General features: G+C 43.2%; 1 protein-coding gene and 1 pseudogene across 1 annotated transcript; one reads left to right on the forward strand and one right to left on the reverse strand.

The window, feature by feature from the left end:
* Window positions 1-1914: 1914 nt before the first annotated feature.
* LOC147966806 (uncharacterized) lies at window positions 1915-3281 on the reverse strand (annotated as a pseudogene).
* A 7316-nt stretch (window positions 3282-10597) lies between these two features.
* On the forward strand, window positions 10598-11119 carry LOC147966807 (uncharacterized). The gene has a single exon (XM_087530967.1). The coding sequence runs from the start codon at window positions 10598-10600 to the stop codon at window positions 11117-11119; it is 522 nt and encodes a 173-aa protein (XP_087387093.1).

The raw sequence follows: 11119 nt of genomic DNA on the forward strand, positions 1-11119 counted from the left end.
TACAGCAAGATTCAGATTTGAAAGTCGAAATTTAGGCCAGGCAGGTGAAGAAGTAAAACAAAGCTTCTCATGCTCAACTAAAAACTAAACTAAGATAAACATTTCAGACCATCTCTTCTTCTTGTTCTTCTTCTGCTTCTGCTACACCAGACCACGTCCCGCAGCAGCAGCAGGCACTTCGGTGCTCTCCGTCCCGGTGACGGTTCCAATGTGTTGTATCTTGGTGTGAGATCTTGTCGCAACTACCATTCTTACTGTCCCATTCGTATTGAATGGTGCTTCTCGATATCGCCTTCCATCTCTTCTGACGGTTGTGAATCTGAACCTGAAATTGCTGTTTCTTGATTTTTGCTTTCCGCATTGCCGTCAGGTGGTGATTTACTTCCTCAAAAATTACATGCCCATCAGGATACATTCCACCTGCATCTAAGTAAGTAAAAGTATCTGCTCAGTTTTCGCAGATGGATTCCACTTTTAGAGTGCTTCCCATTTCACGGAGACGGAGCGATTCAGATTATATTTGTACCATTGAAGTGAGACCTGGAGCTCCTACCCCGTTTCCACTTGATTAGCTCCTCTACCCACACTGAAGAATAACTTGGTCCTTCATGGCCTTAACATGCTGACTGTCACGGCTCTGCGTCCGCTTCATAAATTTAAGACAACTCAACTACTACTAACTTGGTTCTGTAAATGAAATACCGTACCATCGATCTCCCACTCAAGCATTGCCAACTCATCGAAATTGTTTGAGGTGGAGTTCAATTAAGTCCTTTGGCTAGTCATGTAATATGTCCTCTGTTTTCAGATATGTTTCTCTTCGCGATTTGTTTGTTGTGCTTGGCTATATTGTCATTGACTCGTCAGTTGTCATCATCTTTAAGATAACAACTCTAAGTTAAACCATGGATTCTTGGTTGAACTCTATGTACGTGCTTACTGATTTTGTTCTAAGTTCTTTCCATGCATTATTATTTCCAGACAGCAGCAAAGAGAAAACTGCTATCACAAACTCAGAATATGACCAGTGTGCTTACTGATTTGTTCGATTGTTCAAGTCATTGTAAACTTCATCCATAACTTAACTAGAAGAAAAAAATGCAAGCATTCGAAGACCATGACGTGGACTGTGAATGTGCTGCTTCTCTCTATTTTGTAAGCAGGGTAAATTGGAACTAATGACTGGGATAGTGTAATCTTTACGGATGACAATGTGACCAAGACAAGGGATGTCCGGGAAAGGCGCCCGTTAGGGCTTTGCCAATTAGCAACCACATTACGGTTCCCTAAAGCAAGGATTATAAACACATGCAAGTAAAGTTAATCCTAACACTCTCCACACCGTCTGTACTTTTCTCTGCTTTGACTGTCCAAGTCGTTATAAGCTTTTGTGCCATAACACCAGTATTAGAACAGTCAGCATGAAAAGACCAAGACATGGACTAGCATTTCTTCTACACCATACAATGGGAGTGGTCGGTAACTGGTCGTGGCTAGTGTGACAAATCCTGATAATTTTTTTCCTAATACTATCCTTTTGATTTGTTTTACAGATTACGGAGCACTGAGAGCCACGATCTCACCAAATCATTTATTGCCAAAGAGAAGGCTGGGAAGGTCCCAACCCCGAGAATTACACACGGCCAAAAAACAAAACAAAACAAGAGCGACAGGTTTGCTCTTGACGTCCTGGTGAGCACAAAATAGATCAACTGTATGGGTGGCCTGAAACTAAATATTAGAATGAATACTCTATATCATCAGGTAGTACGTATTATGTTTCTTTTGTCCGAGAGATAGTAGGACATGGGAGCTAGCAGATCCAGTGTTCCTCCAAAGGAGTTCCCACCGGTTGCCTCCAATACCGATAAAGGCTTTTGCCCCGCTTATTTCCAACAGAAAGACACTGTTTCATCATGGTACCCTGCCTTCCAGATTATTATCAGACAGATACAGATTGGTGAGGCATTGCAAGCCACCCAGCTCTTATGGGATGAAGCCTGACAAATTGTTTGCCTGAAGGTCTAGGTGTTGTAACAGTCCAAGATTACCAAAAGAACTTGGAACTTGACCAACGAAATTGTTTAACGACATGCTCAACCAATCTAGCCCTGAAATATTGCCCAGTGACGCTGGGAGATGACCTTCAAAATTGTTATCCTCCAATGAGAGATATCGAAGATTCAGGAAGGCATCACCAAAGTAAGATGGCAGGGTTTTTCCAAGCATATTGGAACTTAAGTACAAAACTTGGAGAGAAGACTGATTGTATTTGTACAAGGTTTCTGGGATTCCACCTGATAGCCTATTTTCAGCAAGGTTTAATTCAGAAAGATTTGGGAGTTTTCCCAAATCATCAGGAATGGTTCCGGTGAGCTTATTATCATCAAGCAAGATGTATTCAAGCTGACTGCTGTTTTTTAGGCTTGGTGGGATTTCTCCAGTGAGATTATTTCCTCCAAGATTTAACCACACTAGATTAGATAGGCGGCCTATACCGCTGGGAACTTCTCCTATTAGTAAGTTGCTAGACAGGAATAGCCCGTATAGATTGGAGCAGTTTGTAAGAGTATCCGGGATGATCCCTCGCAGTGAGTTGCCTGACAAGTCAAGGTACTCCAATCTTTGGAGACGGTTGAAAGGAGGTATCTCGCCGGTGAAGCCATTACTGGACAGGTCCAGTCTCCTAAGGAATGTTAGATTCCCGAGGGATGGTGAAATCGTGCCTGACAACGATAGGAAGTGAAGGTTCAGCTCCATGACTCGCCCCGGGTGCTTCGGGCCGCTGCAGACGACGCCCTTCCATGTGCAAAGGGGGACACGGGCGCAGACGACGCCCTTCCATGTGCAAAGGGGGACACGGGCATGCCAAGATCTCAAGGCTTGCCTCGAGTTGTTGGTCATGGCCCGCTTGAAATCCAACAGCGAGATCATGTCTGTGCTATTGTCATGGACTGTCATCGTCGAGGAGCAGCGGACACTGCCGACTCCACAACAAATGAGCAGCAACGACAGTAACTTCAGGATGGTGGTGAGTCTCGCGGGTCGACTGGTACACGTAAGGCCTCCCGTACCTGCAAGTGTGAAGAATTAATAAAACATTAGAACCCATGCAAAGAAAGAGTTTGCTGGTAGCCGCTACGGCAATCATAGCACAGACCACAGAGGTTTGATTTTGTGAAATGCTTGATCGCAAACAGAAAACCGACGGGCAAGACGAAAGATGGATGTTTGGACACCTTTGGTTGGCCGGATCGGACGAAAGGCAGCCTTTCTTGCATGGCTTTGCTGCCGGGTGGTGAGATGAGGTGCGTGTGCCACTGGCAGCTATGAGTTGGAACGCTGGACAGGATGCTCAGCTGGTTTAAAAGGACTCTTCCAGGCTTGATTAGCCTTATTATGTGAAGCCTGGTCACCACCGGAGGGAAGACCTCAAGTCGTCCGTCAACCTCAAGACCTCAAGTCCACCACCGGTCAACTAAATACGTAGAAACTAGTTGGCGCTCGCGACGCGAGCCAGCCAGTCTCCGCACGGAGCGCTCCAAGGCGGGGCACGACTCGTGGGAGGGAGAGGGGCTCACCACGTGAGGTGAATGGAGGAGGAAAATCTGCTGCATGCGCATGTTGTGGTTGCCTCTGCGCGGGGTTTTTCCAGCTTTTTTTTTCTTTCCAACTTTTTTCGGTGTATTATTTTCAGTTATTTTTTCAAAAGTGCTCCCGAGCTCAAATGCTCAGTAAAATTAAAGCAAATATTTTTTAAAAAAAAACTGATTTTTTTGTGGTAAACTTTGGCAAGTGTTTCGTACGCTTGCACAATTTCAGCATGAAACGACATTCGTGAAAGGCATGAAAAGAAAACAAAATCAGCACTCAAAATATTTTTAAAAGTAGCATTTTTTGGAACATTGATTTTTTTTGCCACGATTTCCACAAATGTCATTTCGTGCTGAAATTTTGCAAGCATACAAAATATTTGTCAAAGTTTGCCCCAAAAAATTCAGATTTTTTGATTTTTTTTGTACTATTTTTCTGATTTTACTATTCATAAGGGAGCATTTGAGCTCAGGTGTAGATACTCCATGTTTATAGAAGACAAAATTGTAAGTGCAAGAAGACTAGCACCCGTTGTGCGAACAACGAGCATAGCACGGACATCACACCCAGACCCAGGCAAGTCCAAAGACAACCACCAATGACGAGACAAAACTACAAAGCAAAAGCAGTTGTCCTAACAACTAACAACACCGTGCCTCGACCAACGCTAGGCACCTCCATAGACCGCCATCTCCCACTGAACTTTGCTTGTCGACGCACCATCCACCCTGACTGCATAAGAGGAGGTGGCAAGTGAATGGCATGACTTGATCAGATCTGAGGAAGACACCATATTGGACACACCAGCGACGGCCGTACATAGCGCTACCGAGGATCAAAATAGGACCACAACAAAGACCAGAGGAGAGCAACCAAGAACCAAGCCGTGTCTCCAAACACGATGCTCCCAACAGAGGAGTGACATCAAGGACATCGCCATCGTGCCAATCCTACACCGAATCAAGGCTTTAGCTCGGAGACAACAACCAACTCCACACGAGCGAGGGAAATGTCAAACACACCTCGGCAACGCCTCCAAGGAGGAGGACGACACCCACGGGCGCCATCGCCGTCAGCCTAGCGAAAGCCGTGAAGACAACATCCCAGTAATCATGAAGGATCAAAAGCATGACTACACCTTCGTGATCTACAATCTACTAGTAATTCTTGATTTTTCAAGTAATATTTTGGTAGGACAAGTTCCAGAGGAGATAACTCTACTCATTGGACTTACTAGCCTGAACTTGTCAAATAATCAGTTCATAGGAACAATCCCAAACGAAGTTGGTGATTTAAAGCGGTTGGAGTCACTTGACCTATCCTACAATGAGTTTTCTGGTGCAATATCATCAAGTTTGTCAGCTTTAATTTATTTGAGCCACTTGAACTTGTCATACAACAATCTGTCTGATGCAATACCATGCGGACAACAGCTTCAAACTCTTACAACAAGATGTATATCTACATCGGTAACCCTGGTCTTTGTGGAGATCTTATCGGCAGGAACTGCTCAACACGTAATGCAGTGAAAAGTGGCCTCGAAGATATAGACCATATGTCATCGGTTTATCTTGCCATGAGCATGGGATTTGTGGTGGGTCTTTGGATAGTTTTCTACACGATGTCGACAAAGAGAGCCTGGAGGGCTGCCGTCTTCCAGTTTGTTGATATGATGTATGACATGGTTTATGTGCAAGTGACTGTAAGGTGGGCTCATGTGATGGAGATAACTCAAGACCGTGCACCATGAAGTGCCCAACTCCTGTGAAAGCGAGTTTGTATCTATATGCTATTTGTATGTTTGCACCATGCTCTATTTGTAGCTCTAAAGGGGCCTTGGCTGGACGTCTGCACTGTATTGTATTGATATTTGTGTATGTTTGTACTATAGCAAATGAACTCTATGTATAAGTTTTGCTGGATTATTTAAGCTGAAGAAAAATGCGCAACCCTGTAACGTCGCTCTGCCTTCTTGGTGTTGTTCAGTTTGCTCTGTACCATCTATTCCCAGAGAGTAATAATTCATCAGCATAGCAAAATAAAATGGTCCCTGTTGGCTAATATGCGAACAAACCTTTTTGTAAGATATATATCAAGAGGTAAGACCTGTTAAAACTTAAAAGGCTGTGTTCACCATCAGTGTGTGTAGGCTTGTTCATGTTAATTTGAAGGTGCCATTTGAGCTAACATTCCTTTGGTTGGGAAAACTGTACCGACTCGACCTTGCTCACCGAGGTGGGTTTGCGAGTGAAGGGGGAGATGCTCAAGGCTTACCAGTTCAAGTCCTCGGGGCAGGTGAACATGGAACCCTTCGTGTGTGCCTGTGCCTGCGTTACATGATCTCCAAGAAGCAGAGGTGAAATTAAGAAGAAAAGAAGTGTTTGTTTTATGTCTGGAGTCCGTTTCATGTCAGAACAAATGGTGACTTTTGCGCCCCGGAAATGAAGGCAATAAGGAATAGCAAGTGTATGTAACCAACGCCTGTAATCTTCAGCTGTTAAACATGTTTCAAGGGGAAATCTTCAGCTATTGATATTAAAAACAATACTCAAACTTTGTTTTTCCAGGGGAAAACCGAATGAGAAACAGCAGACATTTGTGGTCTTCAATCTCCTCAAAAAATGCACGAGTTTGCAAAAGAAAATCAACAAAAAAACATATATAATGTACACTTCTGCTTCGGTACACCCCCCCTAAACACAAGGACGGCTCAGATTAGCCCATACCTCTTCATAAGTAAGGGCATGATAGTCATAATTTATAAACTCTTCACATATATGCTGTTTTTTTTTGACAAACACTTTTACGCTGTACATGAACGGACGTGCACACCCTGCCGGGCTGGCCCATTCAGCCTTATTTTTTTTTATGAAACCGCAAAAAATCGTGCGTCCTGCGGGATTCAAACCTAGGTCCTCCAGGAATTAGCACACCCGCACTAACCAACTCGGCAACAGGACGTCACGTGTTGTGTATATTTTTTAATACTTAAAATAGGACACTGGAAAAGCGGAACATTTTCTGTTTGGTATTTTCTTTTTGTTTTTTGTTTCTTAAGTTTTTATTATTAGTGATTTTTTTTCGAAAATGACGACAAAATTTCAAATTCTTGAATTTTTCTTCCAAATCAGTGAACTTTTTCCCCCCAAATTGATCAGTTCTCTTCTCAAATTCGTGAACTATTTCGCAAATTGGCGATTTGTTTTTGAAAATTGTTGAACTTTTTTATAAAATTGACGAACTTTGTTTCTAAATCAATGTTTTTTTTCCAAATTTGCGATTTTTTCCCAAATCAATGAACTTTCCTTCAAAATTGATAAACTTATTTTGATTTTTTGATAAACTTTTTTCAAAATCAATAAAAGAAAAGAAAAACAAAATAATATAAAAACCCATGTAAAAATCGAAGAAAAAACGAGCCCGGTTGAAAAGGAAAACCAGAGTCTTTTTTTAGTGTTATATTTGATGCACTACAAAAGATGGAAAAAGAAAAAGTTATACCATGATCAACAAAGGTGTTCGAGTAGGCGAGATGGCTCCATATAAGAGCACGTCGTTTCCCGACATGCTTGAAATGGCCCATATTTTTTTGATGCCTTGTATGACAAATTCAAGGCACCATGCCAAGTTGTTTTGCTTTTCCGCAAGTTTTGCATTTTTCAGAGTTTTCTCGGTCAAAAACGCCCGATAAATGGGCGGACGTGTCACAACTTGCATACTGTGTCAGAAATCGTTCAAACCTGGCATGTATGACTACCATGGTCATGCCCACTAGGTTGAAAAGGTTAGGGTCATTTTAAGAATGTCCAAAAGTAGACGATGTTTAATGGAGGATGTTCGGGTTGGCTAGAAGACTCTACCTGAGGGTACATTGTTTCTCAACATCCTTCAAATGGCCTAATTTTTCCCACCTCCTTCTATGATTAAATCAAGGCACCATGTCAAGCTGTTTAAGTTTTCGATAATTCTTGCATTTTTTAGAGTTTTCTCGGTGAAAACTGGCTTATAAATGGCCGGACGTGACACAACATGCATATATTGTGGGAAATTCATTCAAACCTGACATGGATGCCTACCATGGGCATAGCGCTCTCTGTTCCACAAGCAACCAAGCAAAGCAGATATAATGCAAGGGTCTCTGTTTCAGCGAAGCAGATACAAGGATCAACAGGTTGCTTGAGATTAAGTCATTCTGGTGACATTGACATGGCACATGAACATAAATCAAGAACCACCTAGCGAACCAACACCAGCTCCTCAGGCTCAGTCCCAAACCAGCTCAGCAGAGAGATGCTCTGCTTTCACTAGTCATCTAGAAAGGGGATTCTGGACACCAACAGATATTACGTTAGCAGACACCTAGACATTTCAAAACATTTTTTTTGGTAACAAGAGACAAGCTTCAATGGTTACCTGCTGATCTCCACCCCAAATACAATTTGTCTCTATTAACAAATTCACATCGATCCAGCCTAGAAATTCAATCCAAATGTAGCTACATATTACTGGTACAGAAGAATATACATTCGCAAACACGTACGGAATATGTAATGAAGAATAAATGCTTTGAAGTGGTGCAAAATTTGATGTTGCGGTCTGGTTCTTGCCATACCATGCATGTGAGAAAAACAAAATCCATCCCATGGAAGTAACTGCCGGCCATATCAAGCGACTACACAAGCAATATCAAGCAAGCAAATCATTCCTTATCTCCGAAAAGACACTAACCATGTTTGGAGACCTTTGTCCTCGGCTGTTTCCTGGAGCACCAAACCTCTTGAGCACAAGGGGTGCTTTGCTTTGGGTCCTGTGTGGCATCACTTCTTTTCCCCTTCAGCTTGTGCTAGTCCCTAATCTCCTGCCTCCTTCTATAACCCCGTTACCTTCAGTATCCATGGGTCATATTATGGCAGATTATTTTGTACCATCCAATAGTCAACACTAACATCTGTAATCTTCAGCCATTAAATATCAAAAGATAGCATTTAAACTTCGTTTCCAGGGGGAAATCGGATGAACTGCAGCAGACATTTTGGTCTTCAGTCTCGCGCAGACTCGCACTGTTAGAACATCCAAGAAAGCAAGAGCCTGCAGAAGAAAACGAGCTGAAAAATGTGAGGGCAGCTTCCTATGGTAGTAAACAATGTTGAAAGTAGGCGCTTCCTGTTTCACAAGCAAACAAGCAAAAGTAGACATATCATATAAGGGTCTCTGTTCCAGCAAAGCACCTCCGAAGATCCGCAGAGTGCGCGAGGTTCGGCCAGTCTGGTGACATTGACATGGCACATGGACAGAAATCAAGAACCACCGGGTGCTCCCAAAGTGTATAGGTTGAACAAACATCAACGACTCGGATCAGCTCCTCAGGCATCAGTTCTAAATCAGCTTAGCAGAGAGATGCTCTGCTTTCACTCAGCATCTAGAAATGGGGATTCTGAATCGAAAAATTCAGGTTGTTTACTGAATAAGGTTGTTTACTGCACCAGTGCCACAAATTCATCTTGTTTGTGGAGACACAGCACTGACCAGGAGTGTCTTTCCAGACTTGTTGATGCCGAGATCCCATGACTCTGTAGCACGGCCGATGTTGCTCACAGTATCTACATGAGAAAATAACCATCGCTTAACCGCAAATTGACATATTGTGAAACAGGTGCATTATATGATACAGTAAAATTATGTTAGATATTTTAGTCTTCTTTCCCGCTTCATTTGTGCTAGTTCCTAATCTCATGTTTCCTTCTATAACCTTGTTACCTTGCTCTTCCTTCTCAAGCCTAGCCTAGCAGTCTGATCTAGGGACAACTACAAAAGCAACCACACCATGGGCTCACAGTGGGTACTCAAATCAAATCGAAAGCTATTTCTATTTTTTTTATCAAGATCGATTAACCGAATCTAATACATTTCTGTACTGCTCTTTTTTATTTATCAAGATCGATTAACTGAATCCACTAACAACAATGAGGTTGATCATTCAGGTCAAATATTCAAATAGCGTAGGGGATTTCTGTGTGCAATCTCTACAATCAAATCTGAAAGCAAAATGGTGCTATAGCACTAGCCGCAGGTGCATTTCTTGGATCTGTGAAAGGCCCGCAGAATGTACATTAGATACACAAGCAGCATCTCTGTAGTACTATTACAGCACAAATGATACCATATGAGAGAATCCGTACAGATTATATGGTGTCCATTGCCACCCTGCTATCTTCAACTAGGAAAGACAGTACAAAACCATTCTCAACTGTTTGGGCCTCGCACGTTTCCTTTTCCTGAAGATATCAAATACTACAAGAGACACATTCCGGTCAGTGTCTGTCTTTGCTCCCTCTGAAGAATTAGCTATTGAATTCATACACTCCCCCTCTAGGACGCAGAATCGTTTTATTTAATACTGCATTGGCAGGGTCTTGAATTCAAGACCTATTGGCTCTGATACCACATTGAATTCATGCTCCAGCCAACTCATTCAAAAGTCCGAATTGATGGAGGGAGGCCGGCAATATATTTCAACATTAGCAAGCCGCGTATTAAGGAGATGATATGAATCCATTGTCGGAAGTGATCGATCATATATTTCCATAGTTTTAAATAGCCGGCTATAGCTCCGCTATAGCTTTTTCAGCAGGGCGCCGCTAAATGGTCGCCTTCACAAATAGCCCGCCATTGCCCGCTATAGCTGATTTGGAGGCCTGCCGCTATTTTCCATAGCTCGCTATTTAAAACATTGATATTTCTGAGGAAAACCAACAATGATATGGTAAGGAAAGAAGTCTAGCTATCAACCGAGGCAACAGAAGATATCAAGCGCTAAACTAGTCATCTGTTCTTCCATCTCTCACGCGCTCAATCATGATCCCACCCACATCTAACTTTGCTCCTCCGATCCCCGGACGGAGGACGTCCCAAACCCAATCCACAAAAGGCCTTTCGCGTGCGCTAGGGGCGCGATCGTACACCACAGAAACCCTAGTAGTTTTGAGTTCTTGGAATAGCGAGGATGGAGAAGATGGCGGGGATGCTGGAGAACTTGAGGTTGTCGGAGGAAGAGAGTAAAGGGATGAAGATAAGGAGGGTTGAGAAGGGAAAGGGGAAGCAGACGGAGATCTGTGCGATTGGGAAGGTCATGGCGGAGAGGCTGGCGTACCCTGATGCGATCTGTAATTCTTTGGGAAGGATATGGAGCCCCATACATGGAGTAGATTGCAAGGACCTGGGTGAGAATAGATTCATGTTTTTCTTCAAGCAGGAGAGGGAGAAGAGGAAAGCTCTGGAGGATGGCCCCTGGATGTTCGACAACGCCTTGGTGGTGATGGAGGAGTTTATCCCAAGGAAGAGGATTGACGATTATGGGTTTAAGGAAATCCCGATCTGGATTAGAGTGTACGGATTGCCCCTGGGTTACATGGATGAGGGGACCAGAGAGATGATCGGGGACATGGTGGGGGAGTTTGTGGAAGTGGACACCGGGGCGGATGGCAGAACGATCGGAAAATATTTGCGGGTGAAGGCGAGACTCTAA

The sequence above is a fragment of the Triticum urartu genome, chromosome 6A (genome assembly GCF_056163025.1).
Source record: "Triticum urartu cultivar PI428250 chromosome 6A, HENAU_Tu73, whole genome shotgun sequence".
Taxonomy (NCBI): Eukaryota; Viridiplantae; Streptophyta; class Magnoliopsida; order Poales; family Poaceae; genus Triticum; species Triticum urartu.